Raw genomic sequence first — 16,568 nt, 5'->3', positions numbered from 1 at the left:
TGCTCTGGCCACTGTTACCCCCTTGGAGTTTCACAGACACAGTGACATGCTCCTACTCAGTATCTTTGTGCTTGCTATATCCTTTCCCTGGAACTCTGTTTCCTCAGTTATCAGCACAAGCTCGTTCTTTTAGGTCTCTGTTCAGATGTTAGTTAATGTACATTTTGAGCTAACCAAATTTTTCTTCAAAGGGTGAATTAAGAATCACAAATAATTTGGCTTCATAATTGGCAAAATTATCCAATTTAAAATCAGATGGGAAATACAGGAGTTTTGATCAAATTATGTGTGCATGTGAGGGAGAGAGAGGACATGATTTGGCATTCTACTGAAACAATTTATATTCTAACAAACCTTGTCAAATTTAAAGCTCAGGAGCTCTGATATGCTCCTCATTTCTTTTCGTAGATTTTGTTTTAGAGGATGAGGGATACGATAAAGGAAAGGAAGGGGCACCAGCAGAAAGCATTCATGTTGAGAGGCAGAACTGAATTGCCTGTTTCTTCTGTTGCTGTGTAAAGGGTCTGTTGATTTTAGACAAAATGATAGGTAACTGTATAACATTAGTCTTATCTGCAAAATGTTTAAACCTTTATCTAGTTACCCATCCACTGTGAACCTTACCTTTGAGTAACTGTTAGTAAAAACAGTATTGAACGCATACTAAGCTTTAGAGTTGTACATTGTTGAGATGAGAGTGGCAGTTCCAGCTCACTTAGAGTGTAAAGGACTATAGGGAAAGAAGTGAGAATTAGCAGTGTTCTGGAGACACTGGCCTGGTTGCTCTGGAGTTGAGCTGCCTATGTTTGAATTTTCTTCCTTGTATTTCCTTGGCAAGTTCTTTAGCCTTCCTGTTCTTTAATTTCCTCATATTAAAATGGAGGTAGTGACACTATGTGCTTCAGGGTTGTTGTGAGGAGTAAACAAGATGATACATGTACTTGGGTTATAATCATTCATTAATGTTCAGTAATTATTATGGAGAAGAGATTGGTAACCTGTGGTACTTCAAAAGGGCTTTATTCTTAAAACTTGGACTAGTTTAGCAAATGTTAATATATACAAATGTAAATATCTACATGCAAAGCATGGGATCAGGAAGTGTGGAGTTATAGACAGGATTAAGATAGACCTGTTATCAAGAAGTTTACAAAATAATTTGGGAGAAAGCATAAGCAAGTAACTAGTAAAAATCTGTGGCTTAGGAAAGTTACCAGCAAAGTTTTATGAATCTATAAAAGAGAATGATTTATGTCAGTAGGGAGGTGTGGGGAAGATGTTACAGGTGACGATAGCATTTGGACTGGGCTTTGAAAGAAGGGGTAGGATTCTTGACAGAAATTGAGATTAACCTCTAACCTATCACCAGTGTTAAAATTGCAAAGTGTTGATTACAAAGAAATCAACGTTTTTGGGATATCCAAGAAAAGGGTGAAACTGATAGAAAAGTAAAAGCATTGATAGAGATTGTTCTGTTTTGTTTTGTTTTTTAACTGATGGAATATGTAAATAAGACAAAGATGAGTCCAAACTCTGGGTTAGAGGGTTGTGGTGGTGGTAAAGGGCTATGTTGATACCAAACAAGATAAGGATTATGGAAGAGTTTTGTTGGGAAGAACAGACTTATCTGTTGTATTTGAAATGCTATTTAGGGAGATCATGGTGGTTCCTGTTTAATGTATGTAATATGCTTGTGCGGTTTAGAAGTCAGTGTTTCATATAGAGGTGATTGTTGCAGTTGTGGAAATACATTAAACTTGTCTGGGGAAAGAGAGGTTAGGAAAAAGATACTCAGGGATAAAGCCTTATAGAATGCTCAGGTTAAAGAGGACTGAAGGAAGAAGAACCAGAAAAGTAGACTTGAGAAAAAGAAAAACAGGAGAGTGTAGTGTCACAGATTGTGGGGACAGAGTTTTGAAGAAGAGCATGTAGTCTTTGGTACCACATGCTTTGAAAAGCTAGAATAGAATGAGGACTCAAAGAATTTGATTTGGCATTTGCAAGGTGATGTGTGATCTTTACAATAAGCCGAGGCTAGGTTGCAATGATTTGGAAAAAACATAATGAGATAACAGACTAGGAAGTTTGACAAGGAAGGAAAGGGGAATGATGGTACCTTACCTTGAGGGGAACCCCATCAAAGGAAGGATTTTGTTACATTGACTTTGCTGTCTTCTTTTGGGTGTTAGGGAAAAGTGGGGTTAAGGAGGAACTTCAAGGATGCAAGGATAAACAGATACAAAGATATCCTGGAGGAATTAATCATGAAGTGGGATTAAGTGCAGATGTGGTTGGTGAGCCTTGGACACAGGGGTAAGGATCCCTGCTGCCTCCTCTCAGGTGGCTTCTAAGTTCACATTAGATAGCATCTTCTCAGTGTAGTAGCAGGAGAAAGCTTTTCTGATATAGTGAGAAGACTGACATTAGAGGTTTAGGACTGTTAACAGATTGCAGGTGTCCATTGAGAATGAGTGTCTCCAGGCATAAAAGAATTGCTGAAGAGTACTGAGAGTGCAGCTGAGGGGAATATCATCATTTTTTACTGATGGACTGAAATGAGGAGGGGAGTGGTAGACTACGCATCTTATATAAGGGTGATTCTTAATAACAGATGAGTGGGATCAAGGAGAGGTTGGAGTTTTGTAATTTCAGAGGCAGAATGGTTTGGACTGGAGACCAGTTGCCGTGAATTGCCATGCTTGAGGGTTGCTGCAGTAGAATAGAACTAATAATTTACTTATCCCTAATAACTTATTTATTTATTTGGATTGCTAAATTAGTTACTTGCATTGGCTTTGTCTTCTTTATCTTATGGAAGCTCAGAAGATGGATAAAGGGTATACCTGCTGAACATTGCACAGCCATGTACTGTTCCTACTATTGTGGTGTCTATTTTTTCCACAAGTGGAGGATGATTTTTTATTTTGTAGATTTACCATTAGAAATTTTGAAAGAATGTGGAGTTGGCCAAAATAGTAAAACTAATGTTCTTGTTTGTTTTTAGTGATCACTGCAGCTTCTTTTCACACTAAAGACTCTACTAACAGAAAATCTTTAACCAAAAGCCAGCCCTGTTTGACATCCTTTAATTCTTTGGATATTACTTCCTCTAAAGCAAAAAAAGGAAAAGAGAAGGAAATTGCAAAACTAAAACGGCCCACAGCACTTAAAAAGGTAAACCAGAATCTGGAGATCTTTAACTTTACAGGATAAATAAGGTTTTAAATGTTTTGCAAAATTGTGGCATTTTAGCCAATAGATGGGATATGTTCATAAATGTGCATCTTTTTGATGACTGCTTAATTTGTATTTGGGGACGTCATCAGCATCATAATTGTCTTTCTGTGTTGAACAAGACTCCAGAGAATCAACTGTTTCTGTAAAGTTAAAAAAGAAAAAGGTTAGAACATTAAGCATCCAAAAGTATTGGTCCCTAGGAATCAGAAGCCCTGGATTCTCCATTACTAACCTCACTCACTGCTTATTAGGCAGTATTAGGCAAAAGTTTCTTACTTTCATGACTTTTATCTATAAATTGGGGATAATATCTGCTCTGTATAGTACTGTTATTAGAAGAGCAGAAAGAGATCATCATGGGCAAATAACTGAAAACTGCAAAATGTGTATCTAATGTAAATGTTAAGTCCCAGTTTGTGAACTTTTAATTGTATCCATTTCTGGGAAAACTCCTGTTTGTCAACTATGAATTAAAGAATAAAGCAGAAGTGGTTTCTTAGCTATGTAGTATATAGCATAAATTGCTTTCCTTAATCTGGCAATAGTACTTCCTTCATGTATAGTGCCAAAAATTACATTTACCTTTTTGTCAGTCAGTTCCTAACTTTGGTCAGTAGCCAGCTAGCTAAACATGTAGCCAACCAAAATGCTCATTTCCATTTTTAACTGAACTATTGTACCCATGAAATAGTGAACATTTTAATCATTGACAGTACATACTTAAGAAGTGATCAGTAATTAAAGAATGATAATAACTTTTAGGTTATTTTGAAAGAAAGAGAGGAAAAGAAGGGCCGTTTTACTGTGGACCACACTGTTTTGGGATCTGAGGAACCAGTAGAAATGCACTTAGATTTTATTGATGATTTACCACAGGAGATTGTTTCCCAGGAAGGTAAGCTTACCTCTTTCCCCCTTACTTTCATGGAATGGTCCAGAGTATTTTAATTGTTAGTAAAATAATCTAAAATAAACTAGGAAGCCATCACTAGTTATTCTTCTATTTGGAGGATATGCTCCATATTTTACCTAAATTTCATTATTTTTGAGAGTGGTTTCTTTTGAAGATGCTTCTATAGAGAGAGATTTAAAGGAGGGGGAACAAATGTTATATATTAGGTCTGTGGCATCATTCAGGCTTAAATCCTGAATTTGTTTTAAACCCTCATAATTATCTTACCTGTGCAACCTCAGTAGCTGTCACAGTTCTTTTCATCTTGCCTTTTATGTTTAGAACACTATTGGCTATCTTTATTTGCAGAACTGTTCTTCACTGAATTGTTTTTGTTGATTTTCTTTCTTGCATTCATGAAATTAATACATATGCCACAGTGACTACAAAACTGCAAAGCCTTTTTTGTATGTTGTAGTGCAGAGTTTAGTTGGTCAGTAAGATTTAATCCCATACAGTAGCCAGCACATGATTCCAATTAAGATCTCAGCAAAACTGCACATTGATTCCAAAATGTATACCATTGTGGAATAAAGATTTTGGGAGACATCTAGCTGGGTTCCTTTTCTGCTGGTATATATTCCTCAACTTTTTATAACACATTTAAATCTGATTTAAACAGGTTAAGTGGCAGTTTCAATTGTGTTTAGAAAAATGAGTTCACATCTAAAGATTGTTCAGCTAGGACATTTTGTTCCTTTTACTCTCAAACATTATTGCCTTTGTATTAAGTGTATCTATCCTTCCATTCAAATTTTTATTGAACACCTACCGTGTGTACTTTATTAACTGTGGGGTGGGGGTAGGAAGGGCAGGAAATAAAGATACATAGTGGACTGGTCCTGCTATGAAAAACTTAGAATCCAGTAAGTTTATCAATTAGGGGTTAACAAGGTATATGTGTAACTTTTCTAATTAATGGACTGAATATATAAGTACTAACTCATTTCCTTAGTTTAGCTGTTTTCAGAAACAAGCAATAACTGGGGGAGGCAGTTGAGTCAAGGATGGCATCTAAAAATACAGCTGCCTGAGCACTGAAGCAAAGACCAAATGAGAGTGAAACTGGGGTGGTGCCTGGAGAATCAAGAGTGGTATGGAATGAAAGTGAGGTAGAATTCATCATTGCCAGGAGCAATGGGAATTTTTAGACAGTTAAAAACAATTATTTTGAAGAAATAGGTTGAAAAATAGAGGTGAAGGAGATGAATGGTTAATATGATTTGAAAAGAAGTATAGAAAATACTTTGTTCTTCAAGTAAAATCCTCTAGAAATACATGTCTTAGATAATTTGGCCTTATCTCTTCTCCGGAGACTTGTAGGCTGTGCTTGATTTTTAAGAGTTTATTTTAAGAGATAATAGGAAGATTTATGTTTGTAGTGTATGAGAAATGTATGTGATATGAACAATGCCAACTTGTTAGCTTCTGGAGTGTTTGAAAGTGACACAAAGACAACTGCCATTCTCAATTGTGTTGATAAACATAGAGCTTTTCAGCATTTGCAGTTTCTAAATTCTTTCATCTCCACATCTCCACAGAAACTGGACTGAGCATGCCCAGTGATACCTCCCTCTCTCCAGCGAGTCAGAACTCCCCGTACTGTATGACACCTGTGTCACAGGGCTCTCCGGCCAGTTCTGGGATAGGCAGTCCAATGGCATCTTCGACAATAACCAAAATCCACAGCAAAAGATTTAGAGAGTAAGTTTTAGTCTCATTACTGAGGTCGAATAGTTTACTTACCTTGATTTTAGATCTAAATATAGTACTATTATTACTTGGTGGGTGGAGCAGACGAACACCAAAGATTTTTAAATTCTTACTGCAGATTTTGTTTGACAGCTGGTTTTACTATATTTAAAGCATTTGCCTTCTGTCAGCTATCAAGAGTTCATGTGAAAGTGATTTGACAGTAAATATATTATTTTTCTATCAGATAGTGTTTATACCCTGGAAGCTTGTCTTAGGTCTTACATACAAAATGTCACATTGAGAGGTTTTTCCCTCTACAAATTCTTTTTTTTGTTTGTTTGTTATTGGCCCATCAAAAAAAACTTTCTAACCAGTTAGTAACAAGTTTCTAAGACTCTGTTAAATGCAGTGAACCTAATACCTAAAATGCTATTTGTTTTTGTGCACATATTTCTAAGTTTTAAAGTGCCCATCTGAATGACCTTGAAGCTAACCTGTTATTATTATGAAGAATTGTAGGATTTTCACATTTGTGTAGATGAATTAATTTTCCATTTAAAAGTGATACGTGAAAGAGTCCCATGGTTAAAGTAAAAACTGTGTGAGTCTAAACCATATTGGTTTGTCCCATTCCTTTTCTTTTTTTAATTGAAGTATAGACATATAATATTTTATTAGTTTCAGGTGTATAACATAGTGATTCAGCATTTTATATATGTTATGAAATGCTCACCATGACAAATGGACTTACCATCTGTCATCATATAAAGTTATTACAATATTATTGACTACATTCCCTATGCTGTACTTTTTATCCCTATTACTGACTTAATTTTATAACTGGAAGTTTGTACCTCTTAATCCTCTTCCCCTATTTCACCCATTCCCCCTACCTCCTTCCCTTTTGGCAAGTACCAGTTTGTTCTTTGTGTTTATGAGTCTGTTTCTGTTTGTTTTTGTTTTGTTTTGTTTTTTAGATACCACAGGTAAGTGAGATCATACAGTATTTATCTGACTTATTTCATTTAGCATAATATCCTCTAGGTCCATCCATGTTGTTGCCGATGGCAAGAGTTCTTCTTTATGGCTGAGTAATATTCGTGTGTGTGTCTGTGTGTGTGTGTCTGTGTCTCTCTGCCCTACATCTTTATAGTTACAGGGGTGCATATTTCGTTCTGAATTAGTGTTTTTGTATTTTCCAGATAAATACTCAGAAGGAATTGCTGGATCATATGGTACTCATGTTTTGAAATTTTTGAGGGACCTCCATACTGTTTTCTATAGTGGCTGCACCAGTTTACATTACCACCAAAAAACAGAAAAGCAGGATTCTGTTTTCCCCACATCCTCACCAACATGTGTTATTTTTTGTCTTTTTGATACTACCCAAACAAGTGTGAGGTGATAACCTCATTGTGGTTTTGATTGGCATTTCTCTGATGATCAGTGATGTTGAACACTTTGGAAAAAATGTTCAGGTTTTCTGCCCATTTTTAAATCTGGTTGTTTTTTTGGTGTTGAGTTGTTTGAATTCTTTGTTTATTTTGGATATTAACCCATCATTGGGTGTATCATTTGCCAATATCCTCTCCCATACAGTAGATGGCCTTTTCATCTGTTGACAGTTTCCTTCACTGAGCAGAAGCTTTTCAGTTTGCTGTGATCCCATTTATTTATTTCTGCTTTTCTTGCCGTTGCCTGAGGAGACAGATCCAAAAATATATTGCTAAGATCACTGTCCAAGAGTTTACTGCCTGTTTTCTTTTTAGGAATTCTGTTGTTTCAGGTCTTACAAGTAGATCTTTAATCCATTTTAAGTTTATTTTTGTGTGTGGTATAAAAAGTAGTCCAGTTTTAATCTTTTGCATGTAGCTATCCAGTTTTCCAACACCATTTATTGAAGAGATTTACTTTTCCTCGTTGTATAGTTTTCCCTTCTTTGTTGTAGGTTAATTGACCAGATGAGCATGGGTTTATTTCTGGGTTCTCTATTCTGTTCCATTCACTGGTCTTTTTTGTGCCAGTGCCATGCTGTTTTCTTACAGCTTTGTAGTATGGTTTAAAATCAGGGAGCATGATACCTCCAGCTTTGTTTTTCTTTCTCAAGATTGCTTTGACTCTTTGGGGTCTTTCATGGTGCCACACAAATTTTAGGATTATGTATTCTAGCTCTGTGAAAAATGTTATTTTCATAGGGGTTGCATTGAACCTGTTGCTTTGGGTAAATGGACATTTTAACTGTTAATTCTTTTGATCTGTGAGCATAGTATATTTTCTTTGTGTCATCTTCAATTTCCTGCATCAGTGTTTTAATAGTTTTCAAACTACAGGTCTTTCATCTCTAGTTAAATTTCTATCTAGGTATTTTTGATGCATTTATAAATGGGATTTAAAAATTTTTCTTTCTAATAATTCATTATTAAGACTATGGAAAAAAGATTTCTGTGTATTAATTTTGTATCCTCCAATTTACTGAATTAATTTATTCTAATTTTTTGACAGAAGTTTTAGAGTCCTATATAATAGTATCAAGTCATTGGCAAATTGGGATAGGTATACTTAATCATTACCAATGTGGATGCCTTTTATTTTTCTTGCCTAATTGTATCTGTCTAGGACTTCTAGTACTTTGTTGAATAAAAGTGGTGAGAGTGGACATCTTTGTCTTGTTCCTGGTCTAGAAGGAAAAGCTTTCAGTTTTTTATCATTGAGTATGTTAGCTGTGGGTTTGTCATGTATAGCCTTTATTATATTGAGTTCTGTTCTCTCTACTCACTTTGTTGAGAGGTTTTATCTTAAATGTTGTATTTTGTCAAATGCTTTTTCTGCATCTATTGAGATGACTATATGATTTATCCTTCTTTTTATTAATTTGTTGTTGTATCCCATTGACTGATCTGCTAATGTTAAAACATCCTTTTCTCCCTGGAATAAATCCTGTTTGATCATGGTGTATGATCCATTTAATGTATTGTTGAATTTGTTTTGCTAACATTTTGTTGAGGATTTTTGTATCTGTGTTCATAGATTTTGGCCTGTAATGGTCAGGGTAATGTTGGTCTCAGAATGAACTTACAAAGCATCATTCTTCCTTTTCAGTTTTTTGGAATAGTGAGAGGAAAGTTTTCTTTAAATGATAGAATTCATCTGTGAAGCCATCTGATTGGTCGTGGACTTCTATTTGTTGGTAGTTTTCTGATTACTGATTCATCTCTTTACTGTAATGGGTCTATTTAGATTTGCTATTCCTTCTTGATTTGGTCTTGAAAGATTGTATGCTTCTAGGAATGTATCCATTTCTTAAAGGTTGTCCTATTTATTAATTTATAGTTGTTCATATTATTCTCTTAAAATCCTATTTATCTCTGTGGTGTTAATTGTTGAACTTCTATCTCATTTCTGATTTTTATTTGGGCTCTCTTCATGAACCTGGCTTAAGGCTCATCAATTTTATTTATCTTTTCAAACCAGCTCGCTTCAATGATCTTTCTATTGTTTAAGTCTTTATTTCATTTATTTTCTACTCTGATCTTTTATTATTTGCTTCCTTATACTAACTTTGGGCTTTGTTTGTTCATATATGACACCCTGTGTATGTGGCAGTTTTAAACTGATAGCTGATTAAATTTTGATGTAGAATTCTGTAGATGTCTATTAGGTCCATCTGTTCTAATGTGTTATTCAGTGCCTCTGTGTCCTTACTTATTTTCTGCCTGGTGGATCTATCCTTTGGAGTGAGTGGTGTGTTGAAGTCTCCTAAAATGAATGCATTGCATTCTATTTCCTCTTTTAATTCTGTTAGTATTTGTTTCACATATGCTGGTGCTCCTGTGTTGGGTGCATATATATTTATAATGGTTATATCCTCTTGTTGGACTGAGCCCTTTATCATTATGTAATGTCCTTCTTTATCTCTTGTTACTTTCTTTGTTTTGAAGTCTATTTTGTCTGATACTAGTACTGCAACACCTGCTTTTTTCTCCCTGTTTGCATGGAATATCTTTTTCCATCCCTTGACTTTTATTCTGTGCATGTCTTTGGGTTTGAGGTGAGTCTCTTGTAAGCAGCATATAGATGGGTCTTGCTTTTTTATCCATCTGTGTCTTTTGATTGGTACATTCAGTCCATTTACATTTAGGGTGATTATTGAAAGATATGTACTTATTGCCATTGCAGGCTTTAGATTCGTGGTTACCAAAGGTTCAAGGTTAGCTTATTTACTATCTTACTGTCTAACTTAATTCGCTTATTGAACTATTATAAACACTATCTGATGATTCTTTATTTCTGTCCCCTCTTATTCCTCCTCCTCCATTCTTCATATGTTAGGTGTTTTGTTCTGTGCTCTTTTTAGGAGTGCTCCCAACTAGAGCAGTCCCTCTCAAATACCCTGTAGAGGTGGTTTTGTGGGAGGCAAATTCCCTCAACTTTTGCTTGTCTGGGAATTGTTTAATCCCTCCCTCATATTTAAATGATAATCGTGCTGGATACAGTATTCTTGGTTCAAGGCCCCTCTGTTTCATTGCGTTAAATATATAATGACATTCTCTTCTGGCCAGTAAGGTTTCTGTTGAGAAGTCTGATGATAGCCTGATGGATTTTCCTTTGTAGGTGACCTTTTTCCTCTCTGTAGCTGCCTTTAATACTCTGTCCTTGTCTTTGATCTTTGACGTTTTGGTTATTATGTGTCTTGGTGTTGCCCTCCTTGGGTCCCTTGTCATGGGAGTTCTGTGTGCTTCCATGGTCTGAGAGGCCGTTTCCTCCCCCAGTTTGGGGAAGTTTTCAGCAATTATTTCTTCAAAGACATTTTCTATCTCTTTTTCTCTCTCTTCCTCTTCTGGTACTCCTATAATGCGAATATTGTTCCATTTGGATTGGTCACACAGTTCTCTTAATATTCTTTCATTCCTGGAGATCCTTTTATCTCTCTCTGCGTCAGCTTCTCTGTGTTCCTGTTCTGTGATTTCTAGTCCATTAATGGTCTCTTGCATCTTGTCCATTCTGCTTTGAAGCCCTACCAGAGATTGTTTTATTTCTGTATTCTCCCTCCTTAGCGCTTGCATATTTCTCTGCAAGTCCATCATCATGGCTATGACTTTTATTTTGAATTCTTTTTCAGGAAGATTGGTTAAATCTGTCTCCCCAGATTCCTTCTCAGGGGAGGATGTGGAGGATGTCTGGATTAGACTGGTCTGGATCAAATTTTTCTGCCTTTTCATGTTGAAAGATGCAGTGGTATGCTGTTGACTCATCTTTAAGCCTGGAGAACCAAGACCCTTTCCACTTGCTCCTGGTCTTTCTTTCCTGGGGCAACAGTGACCCCTAGCGGCTTGTGTTGGGCAGTTGCACGTAGATGGGTCTCTGTTTCTTGCCCAGCCGCTATGGAGGAAGCTCCCTTGCTGTGGGCATGGCCGCTTTCAGGCTGCTTCTCTGCTATGGCGGGGCTGCTCCGGAGGGGGAACGGGTGGGGGGCTGTTTATCATCATGAGGGGTCTCAGAGCTGCACTGCCGCCTAGAAGGTTAGGGCGCCCAGAGTTCCCCGGGACTCCCGGCTGCTGGGCTGTGTGCTCTGGGACGTTTCCATCCAGCTGTGGGGTCCCTGTCTCTTTAAGATTTTCACAAAGCACTCGCTTTTCTTTGTCCCAGGGGTGCCGGCTGTGGGGACCTGCTCGCAGGTTTTACTGTTCCGTTTCGCTAGTGTCCAGCACTCCTCGCACTGTGTGCACTCTGGGTGCAGATGGCTAGGGCTGGGTGTTTAGCAGTCCTGGGCTCCCTCTCCCTCCCGGCTCCGACTCCTCTCCTCCTGCTGGGAGCTGGAGTGAGGGGCCTCGGCTCCCGCCAGGCTGCGGCTTGTATCTTACCCTCTTCGCGACGTGCTAGGTTCTCGTGGGTGTGGATGTAGTCTGGCTGTTATCCTGTGTCTCTGGTCTCTCTTTTAGGAAGAGTTGTATTTGTTGTATTTTTAAAAATATATATGTTTTTGGGAGGAGATTCCTGCTGTCCTTCTCACACTGCCATCTTAGCTCTGCCTCCTAGTTGATTAAGTTTGAATGCATTCTATAAGCACTGTTTTTACTTCCCCTCCCCATTTTATGTTTTGACATCATATTTTACATCTTTTTATTTTGTGTATCCCTTAACTAATTATTATAGATTAAGTTGATTTTACTACTTTTGTCTTTTAACTTTCATACTAGCTTCATAAGTAGTTGATTCTGTATATGTTTACATTTACCAGTGAGAATTTTTTTCTTTTGTAAGTTTCTTCTAGACATGGCCTTTTCTTTTGCTCTTTAAGAAGTCCCTTTAACATTTCTTGTAAGGCCAAGTTTGGTGGTAATGAACTCTTAACTGTTTTTGTTTGAGTAACTTTTTATTTACGTTCAATTATGAATGACAATTTTTATGGGTTGAGTATTTCTGGTTGTAGGTTTTTTCCAGCAGTTTGACTGTATCATGTCACTCCCTTCTGGCCTGCAAAATTTCGAATGAAAAACTAGTTGACAGTTTGATGGTGTTGTTTTGTATGTAATGATTTGCTTTTTTCTTGCTGCTTTTAAGATCTTTACTTTAAATTTTGATATTTGAATTATAATGTTTCTGGGTGTGAACCTTTTTGGGTTCATCTTGTTTGGGGCTACCATGTTTCTTGGACCTGGTATCTTTTTCGTTCTCTGGGTTCGGGCAGTTTTCATCTATTATTTTTTCAAATAAGTTTTGTACACCTTTCTCTTTCTCTTCTCCTGGGAGAAAAGTGAAGTTTTCTGCAGCTTTCTATAATGCAAATGTTAGTATGGTTGATGTCGTTCCAGTGGTCTCTTAAACTGCCTTCATTTTTAAAAATTCTTTTTCCTTTTTGCTATTCCACTTGGATCATTTCCACTACCCTGTATTCCAGATTGCTGAACTGTACTTCTTTATCAGATCTGCTGCTGTTTCCCTCTAGTGTATTTTTCATTTCAGTTATTGTATTTCTTCTCAGATTAGTCCTTTTCTTGTATTTTATTTTTGTTGAAATTCTCACTATTCATCCTTTCTTCTCCTGAGTTCAGTGAGCTTCTCTATGACCATTAATTTGAACTTTTATCAGGTAGATTGCTTATGTTCATTTCATTTGGTTCTTTTACTGAGGTTTGTCTTGTGCTCTCCTTTGGAATGTATTCCTCCAAGATTGTCTGATTCTCTTTTATTACTTATTAGGTAGATCAGCTTCATCTATTGGTCTTGAAGGAATGGCCTTACATAGGAGGAGTCCTTTGGGGTTCAGAAGCACAGTTCTCTCTGGTTCCAATGACCAAGTACTGCAGGGGTGTCCCTATGCAGGCTTTGTGCCTACCCTGTGTGGCTGGCTGCCACTGCTGCGGGTATATTGCTGGGCTGGGCCACCATGCCCCGCCACACATCCCCCCAAGGCAGGAGCCATTCTGGGGGGCACTGACTAGCTGAGGTTACCAGCTGGATGTGGTGTGGCAGGGGCCAATTTGCAGGAGTGTAGGTTAGGTGGGGTTGGTTTGCAGGGGAATGCTGAGGCAGGACAAGCAATGCTAGCAAGGCAGATGGAGTGTCAGAAATGACTCTTCTGTTCCAGGGGAGTTGCTACAGATGCCTGCTTCTCTGGCACATGCCCCAAAGTTAGTCAGTAACTCTCCTTCATATATGACCCAGGCCCTTTTCAAACCGCTGATTCTGTGCTAGGTCTCAGAGTGAGATTGTATGTGAGTCCTTAAAGAATTAAGTCTTGGTGATTTTTGAAGCTGGATATCATGGTGGCTTGTCTTTCTGTTGTGGGGCTCCCAGGACAAGGGTACTGAATGTGGGGCTTGAACCCTTTGTTTCTTAGGGAGGACCTCCATGTTTGTGATAGCCATCCCACTTGATCCCTATCCTAATAAGGGTGTGGGTTCTCACTAGACTGTGTCTCTGCCTTTCCTACCTGTTATGATGTAGTTTTTTCTTTTTATTTTCAGTTGTGGACAAGTTTTTCTGCTAGCTTTCAGGTTGTTCTCAGAGAGTTGTTGTTTTGCTGTGTCCACGGGAGGAGGTGATCTCAGAATCTTCCTATTCCACCACCTAGATCCCCTTCTTCTATTACTTTTCTTTATATAATTGTTTTTGAACAAATACTTTTTTGCTGGAGACTTGGAAATTCACTAAGTATCAAATAACAGATATGGAGCAAAGGAACACCTGGGGAATAAAACAGTACATTTGCATGAAGTAAATAGCTTGAAGAAAAGTCCATTTTTGATGTTCTGTTCTTTAATTGCATTCTTTAATTTTGCATATATTAACTAGATAATCTTTCCTTAGTCTTTGCAGTTGTATCTTCTCTTCTGAAGTAGTATCATAATTATACTTCCTTAAATGTTTTTCAACTATGTATTAAAAATCTTTGTAGAACATAACATTGCATTTCACTAAAGGAGGTAGGCCTATGCTACTTTCAAGACCAGGAGACATAGCTGAATTACCTAATACATAAACACAGACAAAATGAGAAGACAGAGGTATATATTCCAAATGAAAAGAACAAGACAAAACCTCAGGGAAAAAGAAACCTAAACAGTATATTAAAAAATTCAGACTGCTTTTTACCTGATAAAGTATTCAAACTAATGGTCATAGAGATAGCACACATGAGAAAGGAGTGGATAAACTCAGAATTTCGGCATAGGTCAGAGGTAAAATGTAAGACCCGAAACCATAAAACTTCTAATAGAAAATACAGGTAGTAAACTTTTGGGCATGGACTTTAGCAATGTTTTTCTGGATTTGTCTCCTTAGGCAAGGGAAACAAAAGAAAAATAAACAATTGGAATTACATAAAACAGAAAATCTTTCGCTCAGCAAAGGAAACAACAAAAGGCAACCTGTGAGTGGGAGAAGACACTGGCAAATGATACATCTAATAAAGGTTACTATCCATAATATAGAAAGAACTCATACAATTTAACACGAAGAAAACAACTAGATTAAAAAATGGGCAGAGGACCTCAAATAGACGTTTTTCTAAAGAAGACATACAGTAGCCAACAGACATGAAAAGATGCTCAACATCACAAAACATCAGGGAAATGCAAATCAAAAACACATAAGATAACCACCTCACACATGTCAGAATGGCTATTATCAAAAAGATAAATAACAAGTGTGGCAAGGAGGTAGAGAAAAGGGAACCTTGGTGCACTGTTGATGGGAATATAAATTGGTATAGGTGCTATGGAAAACAGTATGGAGGTTCCTTGAAAAATTACTTACCTGAAGAAAGCAAAACAGTAATTCAAGAAAATTATGTGCACCCCTATGTTTATTACAGCATTATTTGTAATGTCCAAGTTACAGAAGCAACCGAAGCATCCATCAATAGATGATGAATGGATAAAGAAGATGTGTATGTATCCACAATGAAGTAGTACTCAACCACAAAGAGGAATTTGTGACAGTGTGGATGGACTAGATGACTATGCTAAGTGAGATAAGTCAGAGAAGACAACATGCAACTTCACTTATATATGAAATCTAAAAAACAGAACAAGTGAATAGAGACAAAAAAGCAGAAACAGACTCATAAATACAGAGAACAAAACTGTTGGTTGCCAGAGGGGAGATGGGTGGGGCGGCATGGGCAAAATAGATAAAGCGGATTAAGAGGTACAAACTTTCATAGAATAAGTAGTCACAGAGATAAAAAGTACAGCATAGGAAATAGAGTCAATAATACTCTTCTAATAACCTTGTATGGTGACAGATGGTAACTACACTTAATAGTGGAGAGCATATTGTAATGTGTATAATTGTATCACTGTGTTGTATATCTGAAGCTAGTAGAATATTGTATACCAGCTATACTTCATTTTTTTAAAAAGGCATGCCCAGATTTTTCCATTACATAATTAATTTAGAAGTGGCAATTTGCTTCCCTGGTTATTCCTAGATTACAAATTAGATCAATTTTTGTTCTTAAGAACCTGCTTGTGGTAGAGATTAGGGATGAGAACTAGAAAAGTACAGTATTAATAAGGAGTAAGTAAACTTGGATGACTTCCTTATCCCTGAAATTAAGTACTATAGTGGCCTAAAGCTTACTCCTCTCTTGTTTTTTGCGATACAGCCATATGTGGTCTCATCAAGAGCCTCACTCAGTTGCTCTGCTTGAGAGAGGGGCATGTGAGTCTTACCTTAAGGCCTCTTTGGTTTGGGGGTCAGTTTAATTACTGACTCATCTTCCATAGCCATAGATGTTTGGAGTTAGAGGAACCTTTGAGGCCATCTTATTTAACTCCTTACTTCTATGCTTTGGGAAGCCAATGCCCAGAGACTGACTGACACAGTGTGGAGAATGAAATTTTGGAATCCGGGCATTCAGTTAGCTTCTCTGAAATCATGTATTTTTTCCTACTAGAAATCTCTTTAGTGTTCATTGGACTGTAGTAATGTTATGTCTCCTTAGCAAGCATATTATTATCTGTTTTTATCTAATAGGTTAACATTTGATTTATATTCTTAGGAATTAATAATTGGGATTTTGGATAGTACTTCCCTGAGGTTAATCTGTCTTTTACATAGTAGACAATCTGTTGTAATTCAGAAAAACTTTTCTGTTTTTCTAATTGATTTTAAAGACCTGATTTTTTTTTTAATGAAAACCTCTTACTGGATATGTTTTTTCCTAATAAATTAACAG

At 37.0% G+C, this 16,568-nt stretch overlaps 1 protein-coding gene across 2 annotated transcripts in view; it reads left to right on the top strand.

The window, feature by feature from the left end:
- The window catches only part of SECISBP2L (SECIS binding protein 2 like), a 64,364-nt gene that overhangs the window by 24,196 nt on the left and 23,600 nt on the right, over nt 1-16,568 (top strand). For both annotated transcript variants that reach the window (XM_037022134.2, XM_073211778.1), the window contains 3 exons: nt 3,005-3,174; nt 4,000-4,132; nt 5,731-5,893. In XM_037022134.2, the coding sequence (XP_036878029.1) occupies nt 3,005-3,174; nt 4,000-4,132; nt 5,731-5,893 (466 nt within the window). The remainder of the gene's footprint in view (nt 1-3,004; nt 3,175-3,999; nt 4,133-5,730; nt 5,894-16,568) is intronic.

This window comes from Manis javanica, chromosome 8 (genome assembly GCF_040802235.1).
Source record: "Manis javanica isolate MJ-LG chromosome 8, MJ_LKY, whole genome shotgun sequence".
In the NCBI taxonomy this organism is placed as follows: Eukaryota; Metazoa; Chordata; class Mammalia; order Pholidota; family Manidae; genus Manis; species Manis javanica.
This window is presented reverse-complemented; position numbering and strand designations above follow the sequence as displayed.